This window comes from Heteronotia binoei, chromosome 3 (assembly GCF_032191835.1).
Source record: "Heteronotia binoei isolate CCM8104 ecotype False Entrance Well chromosome 3, APGP_CSIRO_Hbin_v1, whole genome shotgun sequence".
Classification (NCBI taxonomy): Eukaryota; Metazoa; Chordata; class Lepidosauria; order Squamata; family Gekkonidae; genus Heteronotia; species Heteronotia binoei.
Genome location: NC_083225.1, coordinates 159,976,822 through 159,996,269, shown reverse-complemented (window position 1 = coordinate 159,996,269; position 19,448 = coordinate 159,976,822). Strand labels below are relative to the sequence as shown.

The 19,448-nt window shown below is 42.1% G+C and overlaps 1 protein-coding gene across 2 annotated transcripts in view; it reads left to right on the top strand.

The window, feature by feature from the left end:
* The window catches only part of MTUS2 (microtubule associated scaffold protein 2), a 419,757-nt gene that overhangs the window by 377,583 nt on the left and 22,726 nt on the right, over nt 1–19,448 (top strand). For both annotated transcript variants that reach the window (XM_060234733.1, XM_060234732.1), the window contains exon 8: nt 7,130–7,196. In XM_060234733.1, coding sequence (XP_060090716.1) covers nt 7,130–7,196 — 67 coding nt within the window. The remainder of the gene's footprint in view (nt 1–7,129; nt 7,197–19,448) is intronic.

Genomic DNA, 19,448 nt, shown 5'->3' with positions numbered 1-19,448 from the left:
ATCTACTGCTCTGAGTCTGGATATGAACTCTGTCCTTTGCCCTTTCAGAACATCCATCTGTTTCTCCCATTGGAGCAATGGTCTTGCACCCCTCAAATATAAGGAGGAGAATGTGGCTGGGAGGAACTTTATTGGTAGGATGGGGTTTAAGGGAGAGGAGTGTGACTGGATGCATTAGAGGAGAGGGCTATTGTATCTTTAGTAGCTATGTACATAAAAGAGTTTGGGCAAATGCAAATATCAAGAAGCACACAGAAATCCAGCCCCCAGTACAATGCCACCTTCTACACAATTGTGAAAATTAAGAAAAATTCTGTGCTCCTGAGCATTCCTTTGTGCAGAGGGCCTCAGTTTGTCTGCCAAAAAGCTCTAACACAGTTGCCAACCTGCAGAAGGGGCCTGGAGGTCTCTCAGAATTACAGCTAATTTCCAGATTACAAGGATCAGTTCTCCTGGAGACAATGGCTGATTTACACGGTAGACTCCATGGCATTATACCCCATTGAGCACCCTCCCCTTCCTAAACCCCAGGCCTCCCTAGGCCCCACCCCCAAACCTCCAGGAAATTCCCAATTTAGAGCTAGGAACCCTCGGCACAAGCACAGTTCACACACTTGCCTGGTCTACTGCTAGGGTTTTCAGCCGCTCTGAGGATGGAAGATTCCCTCCCCGCAGCTCCCCTTTGCTACTGGCACTTTGAAGAAAAAATATATAAGTGGCCATTGTACTGACAGTGTGAGACCAATTCAGGGAAAACCTGGGGTGATGTCACACCTCATGGTGAATTGCCAGAAACTCTGAGGCAATATCATAGTTTCCAGTGCGAGAACTGATACCACATGGCATGACATCTCTTTCAGAGAAAACCAGTGATTCTTAGAAAGGTCTAGTGTCACTTCCAGGTTTTCCCAGAAGAGACAAAATGCAATCACTAACAGCAGTCCCCCACTCCCTACCCCCCATATCCCCACTCTCCCCTGGTATTCCGCTGGTTGTCAAACTGTGCCTGGCAACCCTACCTACTGTTATCCCATGAGGGTGAACCTAAGACATGCCAGTTGCAAATAACAATCAGCATTTACATAGCACTTCACATTATAGGGATTATAGGGGTCATGGTAATTAACGTTGTATAAAATAAATATTGAACCCTAAATGAGAGCCCAAAAATCCCAGCTACAAATACAAGCTGATGGGTTGTGAACTGGCAGAGACTGACCAAGAGAGAGATCTTGGGGTCATGGTAGATAACTCACTGAAAATGTCAAGACAGTGTGCGATTGCAATAAAAAAGGCCAACGCCATTGCTGGGAATTATTAGGAAGGGAATTGAAAACAAATCAGCCAGTATCATAATGCCCCTGTATAAATCGATGGTGCGGTCTCATTTGGAATACTGTGTGCAATTCTGGTCACCGCACTTCAAAAAGGATATTATAGCATTGGAAAAAGTGCAGAAAACGGCAACTAGAATGATTAAAAGTTTGGAACACTTTCCCTATGAAGAAAGGTTAAAACGCTTGGGGCTCTTTAGCTTGGAGAAACGTCGACTGCGGGGTGACATGATGGAGGTTTACAAGATAATGCATGGGATGGAGAAAGAGAAAGAAGTACTTTTCTCCCTTTCTCAAAATACAAGAACTCGTGGGCATTTGATGAAATTGCTGAGCAGTCAGGTTAAAACAGATAAAAGGAAGTACTTCTTCACCCAAAGGATGATTAACATGTGGAATTCACTGTCACAGGAGGTGGCAGCGGCTACAAGCATAGCCAGCTTCAAGAGGGGGTTAGATAAAAATATGGAGCAGAGGTTCATCAGTGGCTATTAGCCACAGTGTGTATATATGTGTGTGTGTGCATAGGACAAATCAATATATATATATATATATATATATATATATATATATATATATATATATATATATATATATATATATATATATATTTGGCCGCTGTGTGACACAGAGTGTTGGACTGGATGGTCCATTGGCCTGATCCAACAGGGCTCCTCTTATGTCCTTATTTATTGTCAGATATTCAGATATGACAATTTCTGTATTATACTCTGTTGTTGTACTTGATTTAGGCACTCAAGGTTTTAACCCATGATTTAAGGAAAGTTAAAAGTGTGTGCTTGTGGGGAATCTTCTTAGGAAGTGTTTTTATTCACAGCCATATGGATTTGGCAATCGGACTTTATGGCACACAGTGACCTATAAGAACATGACTAAAGCCATTCTTTTGACTTTGTCAAGCAGTGTTTCTGAATCAGCATAATATCACTGAATCAGCAGTCTCAGATAAACAAGCATTGGATCATGTGATTCACAAAGCTGAACTGAGATAACTTGGGCCGTCTCTGCTAAGATGTACTTTGTGTAGGCAGGTGCAGCTTTGTGAATTTTATTCATCCAAAATGGATGCTACCAGTTTAAGGAGAATTTGAGAGGGCCAATTCCCACATTTCACATTTAGTTCTTATACCACTTTGTATATTTAATTAAATATTTTCCTGTCCTTATCTTGATAATGTCTTACTATAGCAGCTTAATGTTGTGGAAAGGAAAAGAGTTAAAAGTATTTCTGTATAGAAATGCACCAATTAAACTAGCAAACTGAAGAAATAGAAAAACAAACAGAGGTTGGCAGAAGATTGTGTTCATTTTTGTAGCTCAAACAATATTCTTGGAAGTAAGCCCTGAGTTTTTAGACTGAATTTATTTCTGGGTGCATTTAGATGAACACATACAGCTTCCTTGTACTGAGTCTGTCTATCTCCTCTGCCTGGCAGCAGTTGTCCAGGTTCTCAGGCAGAGGTCTTTCACATCACCTGACCTGAAAAGATGCTGGGGCCTGAATCTTCTTTAATCAAGGCAGTTGCTGTGCCACTGAGCCACAAACAGGAGTGGCCCTAGGGCTCCATGTGCCCTAGGCACCCCACTCCCCCCACCCTTGCTGCCCTCACTGCCACCCCCACTGCCTTTCTTCCAGCCCCGCACAGGCAAGGGCAGGGAGGGCACACACTGTGGCACCATTGCTCTGGCTTCCAGGAGTGGAAGCCAGAGCAACACAGCAATGCATGTGCCTCCCCACCCTCTGGCTTTGCCCACACAGGGCCAGTGGAAAGCGGCAGGTGGCGGTAGTGAGGGCAGGGTGGAGTGGGGTGGGTGCTACGGAAGAGGCCACGCAACCTCTACCGGGCTCCCAGGGACCTCTCCTCCAGGGTGATATGAATCACTCTGAAGGCAGGGGTGGGCAGGAGGGCCCAATCATGTGCCCTCCCCTGGCCTGCCTAGTGGATGGGTCAGCCCTGGCCACAAAGCCTAGGCAACCCCATAGGGTTTTCGAGTCAAGAGATGTTCAGAAGTGGTTTGTCATTGCCTGCCTCTACATAGCAACCCTAGTGGTCTCCTAACCTAATACTGACCTGGGCTGACCCTGCTTAGCTTCTGAGATCTAATGCCTGCATGTAATAGCAGCATGCCTTAGGCTACCTAAGGCAAGGAGCTTCATTGATAAAACAGCTTTTACATATGGCTTTCTCAGATCTATTCTCTGCACAATACATGTTGGGTCACATTTACAAGGACAACATGAACCTTTTAAAGCATGGCGTTCACCACTACTAATGCATTAATGGAAGGTCATTTGCCGTGTAGAAAATGTTATCCTGAGATAATGAGAATTATGGCCGCACAGATAACACTACACTAAAAGATCTGTTTTATGCATGCATGAGATCTGAAGTGTTCAGAGATGGTGTCGTAGTGAAGTTACTCTTATAACCATTTGTAGTGCAGAGCATAGTATCCATGTTTAAACCAGCCACACATATTGGTTGAGAGTGGTAGATAGGACCCCAAAAGGAGAACGTGGCAACATAAATTCAGTTTTATAGGATCTGTTTTAAATGTCCTAAATGCATTTTTGTGTGGTAAACTGATAAATGTCTTGACCTAGATGACCTGATCTCCTCAAATTAGGGTTGCCAATCCCCAGTTGGGGACAGGTCAGGGATCTTCTCGTTTGGAGGTCCTCCCCCCACTTCAGGGTTAGTAGAAAGTGGAGGGGGGAGAGGAAATGTTTGCTGGACACTCCATTATACCCTATGGAGATTAGTTCCCATAGGGTATAATGGAAAATCAATCCATGGGTATCTGGGCCTTTGGGGGCTGCGTTTTGAGATAGAGGGAACAAATTTTCAGCATAGCATCTGGTGCCTCTCCTCAAAAACCACCCCAAGTTTCCAAAAGATTGGACTAGGGGGTCCAATTCTATGAGCCCCAAAAGGAAGTGCCCCTATCCTCCAGTATTTCCAAATGGAGGGAAAGCATTTAAACAGTGTGCCGTCTTTTTAAATGTAATGGCCAGAACTCCCTTTGGAGTTCAGTCATGTTTGTCACAACCTTGCTCCTGGTTCCACCCCTAAAGTCTCCTTGCTCCATCCCCAGAATACCCACATTTTTTTTTTAGTCAGACCTGGCAACCCTACCTCAGATCTCAGAAGTTAAGCAAGTTAGTACTTGGATGAGAGACCACCAAGGAAGTTCAGGGAGGCTATGCAGAGGCAAACAGTGGCAAACCACCTCTGTTTATTTTCAGCCTTGAAAACCCTTTTGGGTCACTATAAATTAGGTATGACGATGTAATTTTCCACTTCCAGTCTGGTAAATCTCTGTGATGGCCTGTAGCAGTAGAAAAGAGTCCAGTAGCACCTTAAAGACTAACAAAATTGGTGGTAGGCAGGCCTCATTTTGGGCAGGAACTCACAGGAGCGGAGCTGTGCAACCAAAATTATATTGTGCTCTTTCTTTCTTAAACATCCCCCTCCTCCAGTACTTGCTTCTGGGCTCCATTGTTCAAACCCCCTGTGATAATTTTGCTGAACTCTTAAGATCTGACAAACTTTCTAATATTTCCCCCCACAAAAAATAGGAAAATAACCAAAACATATAAAGCAGACATATGGAAATCTCCATCATGCCACTGTGGCCACATAGGAGAAAGTCATTTAAAAGGAATGGTGAGAGTAAGGTTTTTATTATGACAATTATAATTTAAGAAGCATTTTAAGGCAGATGCTAAGCTGATATAATGTAGTACACCTTCCAATAATGTCAGGGATGTGTGGCATATGCAAATCAGTTGTACTAATGGCACCTCTTTTTCTACAAAATGACCCCTGGTGGTGGGCTATGAGCTTCAGATAGTATCTGAAGAAGTGAGCACCGACTCACAAAAGTTCATACCCTACTACCAATTTTGTTAGTCTTTAAGGTGCTATTGGACTCTTATTTTTTTCTACTGCTACAGACAGACTAACATGGCTACCCATCTTGAACTATGATGGCCCAGTTCCTTGTTTTGCTTTGTTTTGTTATTTTTCTCTTAAGATCTTTGCCACTGAGTCCTTCTCAGTGGAATTGTGATTGGCATTATATTACTGTTTTTCCAGCTAATAGTTGCAGAATCAGTTCTTGGGCAGGGTTCTTTACCAGGCAGCAACACAACACATTGCAGATCCAGCTCCATTCCATGACTGAAACAATGAAGGTGTAATTCCTGTCATGATTGGCACATGACAAATTCAGTTTCCAGAGGTTCCTATAAACCTTATTTTACTGCTTACCGGAACACTGATTGAGCTTTTATTGGTTTTTATTCTTAAAAACTCATTGCTGCTTTCTTATCCAGGAGATATCTTTATAGCTTCCTGATTTAGTTTTTCTAATCAGTGTGACCCTGCGTAGTGTGGAATGTTTCTTTGTCTTATCCTTTGCAAGACAAAGAATGGTAGTGCAGTAAGGAAGCAGCATTATGATCTTCCCTTGCTGTTGCTTCTGGCATCTATTATACTAAATCACACTCCAGTGGGCTTTCGTTCATCGTCTTCTGATGATTCATACATCTCTTGTGAAATAGCTCTCACTAAATATCTTCATGTTCTAACAAGGATGCTTCAATATTGTCAGGATAAATATGTTTTATGTTGTCTTGTCCAATCATTTGAAGTTCTTTGTTGTGAAAGATGGCAAAAAATGCTCTTTAGGAACTAATAAAATGGCACCATAAATCAGGGGGATTGTAGGTCCAAATGTTGGTATTATGCATATTAATGCTTACAAGAATGTTGATTACCTCTTTCAAATAGTCTTCTAAATATCAAGAGCCTGAGTTGGATGGAAAAGAGGCTGAGGGAATTTTTTTAAAATCAATCAAAAATAAATTACAAATTGTTGTACCACATACTTAAAAATTTGTTCCATTTTTAAACTTTCTGTTTCTTTGTAACTGAATTCAAGGTGGGACTGAAGTTAATCTCCCCCTTGAAGCCCAACACTTTGTTCATTATTCCTGGTTCATATTTATGTAGAATTCTTGATTCATTTAGTTTGTAGTACCCTCCCATATCAAGGCCCCAAAATAAAATAAGCAGGTTGGATGTCTGAAGTATACCATGGTGATATGTAGAGTCATCCCAGGACATAATGTTTTCACCATCAAGATTTATAACTATGCATTTCAAAATACCTGTGGGGGACACAATATGCCATCCTAAACATATGCAATCCTAAACCTATGTACCCAAAATCAAATATTATTGAGGTCAGTGGGATTTGTTCCCTAGTAAATTTGCTAAAGATTGAAGAAGAGTTGCTAACTCTGGGTTGGGAAATTCCTCAAGATTTTAGACTGGAGCCTGGGTTTAGGGAGGGGAAAGACCTCAGCAGGACATAATACCATTGAATCTGGCCTCTAAGCAGCCATTTTCTCCAGGGTTACTGATCTCAGTAGTCTGGATATAAGTTGAAATTTCCTCCTTTCTCTGATGCATTTGGTGTAGCATACAAGGCACTCAACATATACTGACTATTCCTTTCCCCAAATTCTCAAAATTCCAGAGTAAGTTCGTCGTTATACTTATGAAGAATGTAGCTTTTTCCAAGCAGTAACTCATTGGATATCATATTTAACATTGAAAATTACAACTGTGTGTTAAGTTAACTTTGGCAACAATGAAGAATAAAACAGAACTAAAGAATTTATGTAATCAGGTTTAGCAAATGAACATGTGCAAGTTCTTAGCAGGGATAAACCAAGCCGCTACTTGTGTTCTTTGTCTTAACAGAACGAAAATGCCCTTGTGAAAGAAAAGGAGCTCTCGGCTGAACTTGCAAACATCAAAGATGAAGTTGGTAAGTGGGGACACTTAATAAGCGCTGGGTTTTTTTAAATGTCCTTTTCCCACTTGCAGATCTTTCTTGAAAAGGTTATTTCTTGTACTGTGGTGCGTTGCAATCTGTGTAAATCTGACAAGGCATAATCTTAAACACCATGACAGATTTTTATGGCCTGACTGGGAACAATAATTTTGCTTCTTTGTTGTTATTAGACAGGTTAATAGCCATACAGACTGGAGGTAATTATGCATTATCTTTACTATTCACAGACAGTAGCAGGTAAATCTGCATTGTCTCCTTTCAGATAGCATCTATACCTGTCACAAAGGCTGACTATAGAACTCAGGTCATGCTAAGATTGATTGGGCATGATATTCAAAGATGTAGTTATTTGCAGGTGGGATTCCATATGTTTAAAATTAAGCTACCCTTTCTTCCATCTAATTCATCCTTACAATGTATGGTGGCATGAGCACAGTATTCTACACTGTGATGCATTTGGATACATACTCTTCCGCAAGTAATTTTTCAACTACATGCATCAGTGGTTAAATTCAGTAGTTAGTTCTTGGCATTTCTCTCTTCCTGTTTTGTTTCTTATATCTGCAGTTATGAGTATACACATGTTTGTTTTATTTAACTTAATTTATATCCTTCCTTTCTCAGTGGGAGTCCAAAGTAGCTTACATCATTCTCCTCTTGTCCATTTTATCCTCACCACAGCCCTGTGAGATAGGTTAGGCTGAGAGTCTATGACTGGCAGCCTCCAGGTGGGCCTGGGTGTCTCCTGGAATTGCAAGTGATCTCCAGATTACAGAGATGGAGGATACCCCACTGATTTCCCTCTGTTCCCCAAAACTCATCCTCCTCAGGCTCCACCCCCAAAATACCCCAGAATTTTGCAATTAAGAGCTGGCAACCCTAATCCAAGGTCCCGCAATAAACTTCCATGGCATAGTGGAGATTCGAACCCAAGTCTCCCTGATCCTGGTCCACTACTCTAACCCATTAGATAGTCTAAGTCCATAAAATTGCTTTCTCCAAAAACGATGTTGAGTTATTATTCACCATCACTATCATTACTAATTATTTATTTATATAGGTTTATAGTCCACGAGTTTGGTGTAGTGGTTAAGTGTGCAGACTCTTATCAGGGAGAACCAGGTTTGATTCCCCACTCCTCCACTTGAACTGCTGGAATGGCCTTGGGTCAGCCATAACTATCACAGGAGTTGGCCTTGAAAGGACAGCTTCTGGGAAAGCCCTCTCAGCCACACCCACCTCACAGGGTGTCTGTTGTGGGGGGAGAAGATATAGGAGATTGTAAGCCGCTCTGAGTCTCTGATTCAGAGAGAAGGGTGGGGTATAAATCTGCATTCTTCTTCTTTGTCACTGAGACCCAAGGCGGATTTCAACTAAAAACAATAAAATGGTAGAAACACCAGCAATGTGGGGGCATGCCTGGCCTCCTCAAGCAAGCCATTCCTCCAGGTGTGAGAAACATACAGAGGAAGTTCAGATCTTGCCTATTTTTCCATCAATGGGAGCTAAGCAGTGCTTCATTTCTAAAATGTAAGATGCCTGAGGTCAAGATCAGCGTGCAAATCACACCTTCGAAAATGCAGTCTTTCATCCCTATCCTAGATTCATCAGTAATGTGGAAAGGGCACTCTGTACATACCCAGAAGCACTCCCATCTTTTTCCTGACTTCTTTCTTTAAATCATTAAAGATCATTAAAATTAACAGAGGTTTAAAAGCCAGTCCACTTTAAAACCATGTTCGTATTATTGCTTATATCCAGGGATTTTTTTTGTAGCAGGAACTCCTTTTCATATTAGGCCACACCCCTGTTAAATAGCCAATCTTTCAAGAGCTTACAGGGCTCTTATTATAGGGTCTACTGTAAGTTCTTGAAGGATTGGCTACATCAGGGGTGTGTGGCCTAATATGCAAAGGAGTTCCTGCTAACAAAAAAAAGTCCTGCTTATATCATTTTTTTGTGTTAGCTTTGGGCAGCAATGACATGCACTGCCTTGGGGCATTTTTAATGGTGACACAACCTATACATAATATTAAAGAAATAAATAAACAGAAATGGGATGGACCACAGAGTTCCAGGTTCAGATCCTGGTCCAGGGAGTTTTGCTTTTTGCTGTAAAATATGTATGCCTGCAAAGTATGCCTTTGGCTTGTCAGATGCAATACCAAGGAGGGCAGCTTGGAGGAGCAACTGCCTCTCCAAATGACCAACAAAACATGATTGATTTCACCATTTGTATAAATAGGGGGTTGCCCCAAAAGACCAGCACAACCACGTTTAACTTTAAAAGGGATAAATTCTCTGAGATGAGGAGGCATGTGAAGAGGAAATGGAAAGGAAAGGTAAATACAGTCAAAGCCCTTGGGGAAGCTTGGAGGCTATTTAAAACTACAATCCTAGAAGCTCAGATAGAATATATACCACGTTAGGAAAGTAAGTAAAGTAAAGTAAATTTTATTCTTATATCCCGCCCTCCCCCGCCAAAAGGCGGGCTCAAACAGGTATAAGAAAAGGCCTGCATGGTTAACAAACAAAGTAATGGAAGCTGTAAAAGGTAAGAAGGACTCCTATAAGCAGTAGAAAGCTAGTCCAAGTGAGATTAATAAAAGGGAACACAGGCTGTGACAAATCAAATGCAAGACTGTGATCAGGCAGGCAAAAAGGGACTATGAGGAGCATATTGCAAAAAACATAAAGACCAACAATAAAAATTTCTTCAAATATATTAGAAGCAGGAAACCAGCCAGGGAGGCAGTGGGGCCCTTGGATGACCAAGGGGTAAAAGGATTACTAAAGGAGGATAGGGAAATGGCTGAGAAGCTGAATGCATTTTTTGCCTCAGTCTTCACTGTGGAAGATGAGAAGTGTTTGCCCGCTCCAGAACCACTAATTTCGGAAGGGGTGTTGAAAGACCTGAGTCAAATTGAGGTGACAAGAAGGAGGTCCTACAACTGATTGACGAATTAAAAACTAATAAGTCACCAGGTACAGATGGCATACATCCAAGAGTTCTGAAAGAACTCAAAGTTGAACTTGTGGATCTCCTGACAAAAATATGTAATCTTTCATTGAAATCTGCCTCCGTTCCTGAGGACTGGAAGGTAGCAAATGTCACCCCCATCTTTAAAAAGGGTTCCAGAGGAGATCCAGGAAATTACAGGCCAGTCAGTCTGACTTCAATACCGGGAAAGTTGGTAGAAAGCATTATCAAGGACAGAATGTGTAGACACACTAATGAACACAAGTTATTGAGAAATACTCAGCATGGATTCTGCAAGGAAAGATTTTGCCTCACTAACCTGTTACTGTTCTTTGAGGGGGTGAACAAATCTGTGGACAAAGGGGACCCAATAGATGTTGTTTACCTTGACCTCCAGAAAGCTTTAGATAAAGTTCCTCATCAAAGGCTCCTTAGTAAGCTCGAGAGTCATGGAGTAAAAGGACAGGTTCTCTTGTGGATCAAAAACTGGCTAATTAATAGGAAGCAGAGAGTGAGTATAAATGGGCAGTCTTCACAGTGGAGGACGCAGGGCTCAGTACTGTGCCGCAGGGCTCAGTACTAGGTCCCATGCTCTTTAACTTGTTCATTAATGATTTGGAGTTGGGAGTAAGCAGTGGGAGTAAGCAATGAAGTGGCCAAGTTTGCAGATGACACTAAATTGTTCAGGGTGGTGAGAACCAGAGGGGATTGTGAGACACTCCAAAGGGATCTGTTGAGGCTGGGTGAGTGGACATCAACGTGGCAGATGAGGTTCAATGTGGCCAAGTGCAAAGTAATACACTTTGGGGCCAAGAATCCCAGCTACAAAAACAAGTTGATGGGGTGTGAACTGGCAGAGACTGACCAAGAGAGAGATCTTGGGGTTGTGGTAGATAACTCACTGAAAATGTCAAGACAGTGTGCGATTGCAATAAAAGAGGCCAACGCCATGCTGGGAATTATTAGGAAGGGAATTGAAAACAAATCAGCCAGTATCATAATACCCCTGTATAAATCGGTGGTGCGGTCTCATTTGGAATACTGTGTACAATTCTGGTCACCGCACCTCAAAAAGGATATTATAGCATTGGAAAAAGTTCCCAAAAGGGCAACTAGAATGATTAAAGGTTTGGAACACTTTCCCTATGAAGAAAGGTTAAAACGTTTGGGGCTCTTTAGCTTGGAGAAACGTCGACTGCGGGGTGACATGATAGAGGTTTACAAGATTATGCATGGGATGGAGAAAGTAGAGAAAGAAGTCCTTTTCTCCCTTTCTCACAATTCAAGAACTCGTGGGCATTCAATGAAATTGCTGAGCAGTCAGGTTAAAATGGATAAAAGGAAGTACTTCTTCACCCAAAAGGTGATTAACATGTGGAATTCACTGCCACAGGAGGTGGTGGCGGCTACAAGCATAGCCAGCTTTAAGAGGGGATTGGATAAAAATATGGAGCAGAGGTCCATCAGTGGCTATTAGCCACAGTATATATATGTGTGTGTATGTATGTATGTATGCGTGTATGCATATACACACACACATACACATATATATTGGCCACTGTGTGTCACAGAGTGTTGGACTGGATGGGCCATTGGCCTGATCCAACATGGCTTCTCTTATGTTCTTTTGATTAATGATGGTGGGACCTAGCCAGGACTGGAGTGGCAGCTGCTGAATGAGCAAACAAGGGATACAAGGACTGTCCCCACCCTGTATCCCAGAGCCAGGACATCCCAATCCCACAGGGATACCTCTCAGTCCTGAACCACAGGGATGAGAACTCCCTAAAATTTACACAGACACACCTCTAATTCATCTCACAGGTAATGAACAGTTGTTAGACACACACAGCACAAGCTGAAAAATTACAACCGATATTTATTAAAACCAGAGGGTTTTTTGAGCAGAAACGCACAGGAACGCAGTTTCAGCTGGCTTGGTCTCAGAGGGTGTGGCCTAATATTCAAATGAGTTACTGCTGGGCTTTTTCTACAAAAAAGCCCTATGTGAAACAATGGTGATGTCATGGGATGTGGCGTAGTATGCAAATGAGTTCCTGCTGGGCTTTTTCTACCAAAAAAGCCCTGATTAAAACTAAACAAAAACATCAATATTCAATCAGGATACAGTTGCCAGGCTCTTTGCATAAAAAGCAAACTCCTAAAGACTGATACTTGAAAGTTCTCCTCTTTGGTCCAGCAAGGCATAACTCTTAGACGTGGACAAAACACAATGCCTTAATTACCTTCTTTTCGCCACACATTCATCATTCTGGCATTCCGACAGGCAAAGATCCAAGTGAAAAGGTGGTAGTGGTACCTGTTGCCTTACGACTTCCCAAAATCACAGGAGCTAAAGACCCCATTTCTCCACAGTTCCTTAAATTAGCACTCATGAATGAGCAAACAATAATATACTAATATGAAAATCTCCCACCTGAATCCAGTTCCTCACTTCTCCTCAGAATCCAGCTGACGATGCACAGAGGTGACATGCCTAAAGGCCCATGGGTGTTACAACTCCTGTTTTGTAAGAAAGCAAGTTCTCCTTATGATCCCTTACTGACCATGTGTGTGGGGGGTGGGGGTGGGATTAGCTGTTCTTTACAAGGGGTTGCGTCTTTTTTGCTTTTTTTTTTTTACAAAATTTCCATGACAACATGCTAGTGAAGCAGAGCTTGCTGTCTGAGTTTTCTCTGTCCTGTCCCTTTTTAAATTCCTTCTAGTGGTGCCACTGTGGATTGTTAGGCTAATCCGATCACTGAATTGTACAGGCACTTCTGGTACATTTGTGCCTGCTTTATTTCTGTCTTCTCAATTATATGAGTTAATCTTCCCATAAACAGCAGATCATTATTGCTGTAAGTGTCAATTAAAGCAAAGAAAATCCTACTCCCAGTGGGGCTTACTATTCCATAAGTGTTGCAGCCTTATTGATTATTCATAGAAGGGGCCAACCCACTAGGAACTTCTCATGCGCAAGTCCCAGAATCGAAGCTGAATCTGTGTACATGATGGGTGTTACCATGGCATTTCCATCCACTTAATGGGATATGTGTCTGCATGGCAAACCTGTCTTCCTCCTCCCCCTCCCAAATGTAATCTGTTGAAGCAGCAGTTAATGTTTAATTGTCTCAAATGTTGTTGTTGTGTCCAGCATGGTCAGGAAACTCTATTGTTCATTGGTCTAAGAACCTGAAGGGCAACTAGATTCTCAAATAGTGAACCAGTCTGGCACTGGTCATAGAGCTTTACACCTTGTTTTGCATCACCTCCCAAGTTTTAGGTGGTGCAGGGAATCATTCTTGCCATTCCCAAAGGGGAGGCAATGTGCTTTACATCCTTGTATATTCTCTTCATAATTGGAGGAGAGGAGAAATAGGGATTGAGCTGGGGTTCAACACAGAACTGCGTCCTGAATATGCATTCTCCCACCTTATATGTTTTTTTATTTATCTGCAACAATTTATCTCACATTTCTATTAAAAAAAATCAAACCTGGTTAACAAACAATTAAGAAATCAAAGTAACATTTCATATTAGAACAGCTAACAGAGAAACACATATTTTAGCTAAGCAACACAATAAACTTAGGCTGAAAGCCTGTTGGAAGGGGGAAATCTTTGCCTGTTTCTTAATGAAATTTTGTTTCTTAATGAAAGCAAAGCAGATGGTGTGTGGGCCTCCCAAGGGACGGAACTCCAAAATGCTTGGGGGGAGGCTTTGAAAAGGTTATTTTGGTGAATGCCAGCCTGGGTCCACCTGTAAAAGTGACCTGAGCCATGCTTTATTAGCTGATCTTAAAGAACAGGAGTGTCTATACAGGTTGGACCAGGGGCTCCCAGTGTGCTGCCCATGGATACCATGGTGCCTACCAATATCTTTCTTGGTTCCCACCACATGTTTTTAGAATGTGTGTGGGGCCATGTGGCTTACACACAGTAGGCTTTCTGATTTGCCACTGAAGATCTAATTGATTATGCAGATTCAAACAACATTGTTTCAACGGCAGCTGCCACTACAATGTTTCTTTTTTCCTTATTCTCACCCTATTTCCCAGTGTATTTTAATACCTTAGTTTAAAACTATTAACATTATTAAAGTGTTTTTATCATAGAATTTCTATAGATTTCTGGTGCTATCCTACATCACTTCCATCATGTTGTTATTTTACCGGAAGTGATGTGACACTTGAGTCATTGTTTCATTTTGTTTTAATTTTTCCTGTCACCATTCAGAGCAGTGGAGGCAACAGCAGTGGAGGGGATAACCTACTTGATCTGGGGCATGACAGCCCCAGCTTCCTTTCTGTGTGTAGCTTCGTCTCCTCTGGCAGCCATTTTGTAGTTACAGCCACTTTACTGTGTCAGAGTCCCAAAGGTGCCCACAGGCTCAAAAAGTTTGGGGACTCCTAAGTCAGACCACTGGTCCCCATCCTTGGAAGCATGCAAGGGGCTGCAAATTCATGTGCACACTAAGCATTGCCATTTTGGTTTTTTTGTCATTATGTATTTTCTCAGTCAGTGGATAATAGTACAACTACTATCATTTGGGGAATCTGCAAAAGGTTTTGATGTAAAAAAGGGGTCATCCTACTCAAAAAGGTTGGGAACCACCAGATTGGACATTCACTCGGAAGAGACAGTTTTCTGGAATGCAGTCAAGTTGGTCTGCAGTTGAAGAGCTAGATTTGAGCTCTTAAATGCAAACAAGCTTTTTTGGGGGTATAAGGTTTCAAGAGTCAAAGCTCCCTTCATCAGTAAGGTTGCCAGGTCCGACTCAAGAAATATCTGGAGACTTTGGGGATGGAGCCAGAAGACTTTGGGGGTGAAGCCAGGATATTTTGGAGGTGGAGCTGGGAGCAAGGGTGTGACAAGCATGATTGAACTCCAAAGGGAGTTCTGGCCATCACATTTAAAAGGACTGTGCACCTCTTAAATGCCTTCCCTCCATTTGGAATAATGAAGGATGGGTCACCTTCTTTTGTGGCTCATAGAACTGGACCTCCTGGTCCAATCTTTTTGAAACTTGGGGGGGGGGGTTCTGAGGAGAGGCACCAGATGCTATGCTGAAAATTTGGTGCTTCTATCTCAAAAAACAGCCCCCCAGAGCCCCAGATACCCACGGATCAATTCTCTATTATATCCTATGGGGATTGGTCTCCAAACTGGAGGAGCCCCTGCCCCCAGTGGGGGATTGGCAACCCTATTAATCAGATAGCTAGTCTCTAAGGTACTAATGGACTTGAATATAGCTCTTCAAGAAAAATAGCCCACTACAATATATGGTTAGGGGATGATGTTGTCATTCAAGCTGGGAATGTATAATTGGGTACTGAGCATGTGTACCCAATTTCATGTTGATATCTCAGTATTCAGCAACATTATTACTTTGTAAACACACAAGAAAAATAGCATACAAAAGAGAAGAGGTAAACCTAAAGCTTCCCTTCGACCCATAGTTATGTAAAAGACTGCTTTAGTGTCAGCAACCAGTCTGATGCATCTCTGGAGGATAGAGACCTTGAACGGAGCAGTGCTCAGGCCATAGGGGCTTGACCTTTGTACCAGTACAATCTGAGAAGGATAGAAGCAATGTTCCACTGGTGACATTTTTCTTTTCCTTGTTACAAGCAGAAACACATTTGAGTGGCCTCCATCTGTAGGTCACGCAAAAAGGGAAATTGCATCAGCTTCTGCTAGGAAAACATTGTGATGGAAAGTGCCTGGAGAAGCCTGTCAGGCCTGTAAATGTTGTTTTATATGAAATTCACACTTGGCCTGTAAGCAAAAAGTGAGACATCCAGTGGGAATAAAAGAAATATTTTGGCCCACCATGCTGATAGGACGTTGATTGTGTTTTTGTACTCTGACAGCTGTGTGAGTCACAGGTGGAGTTTCTTGTCACAGTTGAAATTTTTATATGCACTTTAGGAGGCTTGAGCTCGTTCTTGTCTAAGGTAAACCTGAGGGGGTTTTATTTTCACAGTTTCATTAAGCTCTTGAGTGGTGTTGCTTTGGAACCAGCTGGCCTTTGTGGCTAGCAGATAATGTAGATTATAAAGGGTATTCTGCTCTACTGGTTCAGTAGAAAAGAGCAAGAGTCCAGTGGCACCTTAAAGACTAACATTTGTAGTAGGATATGAGCTTTCATGAATCACTGCTCACTTCTTCAGATACAGCTAGAAAGTGAGTCCTGTATATTGAAAAGTGATTTCAGATGCCAAATGACACTAGCAGGCAAAAGACGATAGCAGATGTGATTGGATTAGGTATGATAGGCAGGGAGGTAGTGTAGGTTTGAAGAATTCAGCATTGGTAATGAAACCTAGGTCTCGATACAAGTCAGGTGGCTGTATGGTCTTGAGCTTTGTTGAAATTCAGCAATCTCTCTTCTAATCTCTTGTTGAAATTCCTTTGTAAGAGAACTGCTATTTAGGTTAGAAGCTGAACATCCTGTAAAGTTAAAATGTTTCTCCACTGGTTTTTGAATGTTGTGGTTTCTGATGTCAGACTTCTGCCTATTAATTCTTTGCTGAGGGAACTGGCCTGTATGTCCAATGTAGAGAGTGGAAGGGCATCGCTCTGACACATGATGGCATAAATCACATTAGAGCAGGGGTGTTAAACATGTGGCCCATGGGCTGTATCCAGCCCCTGCAGGGCTGGCATCTGGCCTGGGAGCAACTGACCGTCTTCTGCATCTTTCTCCTAGCTGCTACTGCTGCTGTGTGGAAAAGCCTCTCTGAGGGGGAAGGAAAAGAGAATGCATGCATGTGCACCAGAGAAAAGCTCCCCCCCACCCCTGCTCTCTTCTTGCTTCCTTCACTGTGGCACGCCTGTCTTCCCTCCCTTGGGGAGGAAGCATAGGGGAAGGAAAAAGAGGGTGCATGTCCGTGCACCAGAGAAAATCTTCCCCTGCTCTCTTCTTGTTTCTTGCACTCGGGCTGCTCCTGCGTTGCCAGGCCTGCCTTCCCTCATTTGCAGAGGGAGGTGGAAGGAAAGATGCAAGAAAAGGGAGTTTCAGTGGCACTTTCAAGACCACCAAAGTTTTATTCCAGGTATAAGTTTTCCTGTGCATGCACACGGTGTTGTTTTGGGGTTTTTTTTGGGGGGGGGGGAGATTCTTCTGACAAGCCCTGCTCTGATTTTTTTTTGTTTTTTGAGTCCTGATTGCACACATATACGTGTTAAAAAAGGAAGGGGGGGGGAGGAAAGAGATGCATCTGGGATAAGGAGAATTAAAGTGAAGGTTTTTTAAAGATAGATTTCTTAATGCATATCTGGGGTTTTATTTTCTTTCAAAAAGACCCTGTTTAGGAATTACAACACTTGGATTGGATTCTATGGTTTAATGACTGGAAGTAGATGCCTATGTATTTAACAATTACATTTATAGTTCTATATATTCCAGTTCAACACGTGGTCTCTGCAGTAGAGGATGAACAGGAGTGGGAACCTGAGATGGTATGGCTGATGTTGCTGGGTTCAGTGATGGTGTTGCTAGGATCTATATGAGAGCAAAGTTGGCATCTTGGTTTATTGTGCTATACTGGTTGCTGGCATTCTCTTCCATTATATAGGACCAGGAGAGGGCAAGGCAGCATGATATAGCCCAATCTTGTCAGATCTCAGAAACTAAGCAGGGTTGTTACTTTGAAGGGAGACCACCAAGGAAGATTCTGCGCAGGAAGGCAATGGCACCCCCTCTTTGCTTCTCACTTACCTTAAAAGCCCCTTGCTGGGGTTGCTATAGGTCAGCTATGATTTGACTGCACTTTACACATATATAGAGAACTGGCATGAACATTTTTTGGCAAATAAAGGCTGTATGAGAAGTATGTCATGAGCAGATGAGTATTTGCAAATTCAAGTCCACGTGTATAACAACTTGCATACTATTTTCCTGACTGTGGCCAATGGCAACCTTATTATGGTTTTGAAAATTCTTATAACATGCTTCAGACTCAAGTCACTGCCTTATTCTGCTCAGCTCTGATGAGCATATAGCAACAGACCAGGCGTATTAGAAAGTTGCCTTCACATCAGGAGGAGCCTACATAAGTTGAAGTTCTGTGCATGCTAGGATAGAAAGCATGGTGCGAAAACCTGGATTTTTTTCTCCTGTACTCTGTTGGGGGATTGTTTGCAGTCCAGAAGTGAACATCAGGTCTGATTGCAAACCAGAATCCCATCAGTCAGTCCAACAGCTGCCCATCAATTAATGGTTGGTCACAGAAACTACTATTACAAGAAACTGAAATCAGAATTGCACTTACTGCGTACATTCATTGTTTATGTGTATATGTGATTGCACAGATTTAGAAAACCTCATTCTGACCCCAGCACTGTGTTCAAGTGACTCTTCTTCATGGGTTTTGGTTTTTGTACTTTAGTTCTACATTATTGCATCCTGCGCCAGTCTCATTAGAAAGACTGTTGAAAGGCAGGTTTCATTATGGTATCAATTTAGAGCTTGAGTGGTTTTCAATTATAATGAATCCTCAGTTCTATGAGCCTGTTTTGATTTTCTTTCAGTAGTTCCACACCATAATAACGGATGCCAACATAGAATGTAACATGGAGCGCTCATGCTCTTTATTTTAACCCATAATTAAAAAGGAGCTGGAGGAGAGACCAAAGGGAACACGTAGTGTTCTCTTCAAAGGGTCAAGATTTGCAATGGATTTTGGTTTTACAAGGTTACCTTCCCTTCCCAGCATTAAAGTACAGAACCATTAAGGACTGTGAAATTTTCAGAAGTTGGAAGCTCTTAACGGTTAGTGTTTGTACCTCTGAGACTCAAAGATTTTTGCATCATTTGGATGGTGACTGGATGAGAATGTTTTATTACATTGTTTGTTCACTAGGAATAAGGCCTGTTGTGGAGAAAAATACGAGCTCTAGAAAGAGGCTCTGGGCAAGTGCCTCCCCACCCTTGCTGTCTTCCCATCCACCCAAGTGAAGGCATTCACTCCCCCCCCCACCACACCCTTTCTCTTCGAAAGGTGGAAATTATCTAGAAAACACGTCAGATTCCTATTTGATAACAATGGACTTTCTGTAGTACCCAATGAGGAAAGATTCCTATGTGCAGTTAATGGTCCTCTATTGTTGCATGGTGTATACATTAAGAATTTGGTGAAGGAAAAACCTTGTTTCTTTGTTTTGAAATATTCATATGTTGAGTAAAACCTTGAACTTCTGTCTACTTTCATTGTGATATTGTGATTATAATATCTATGA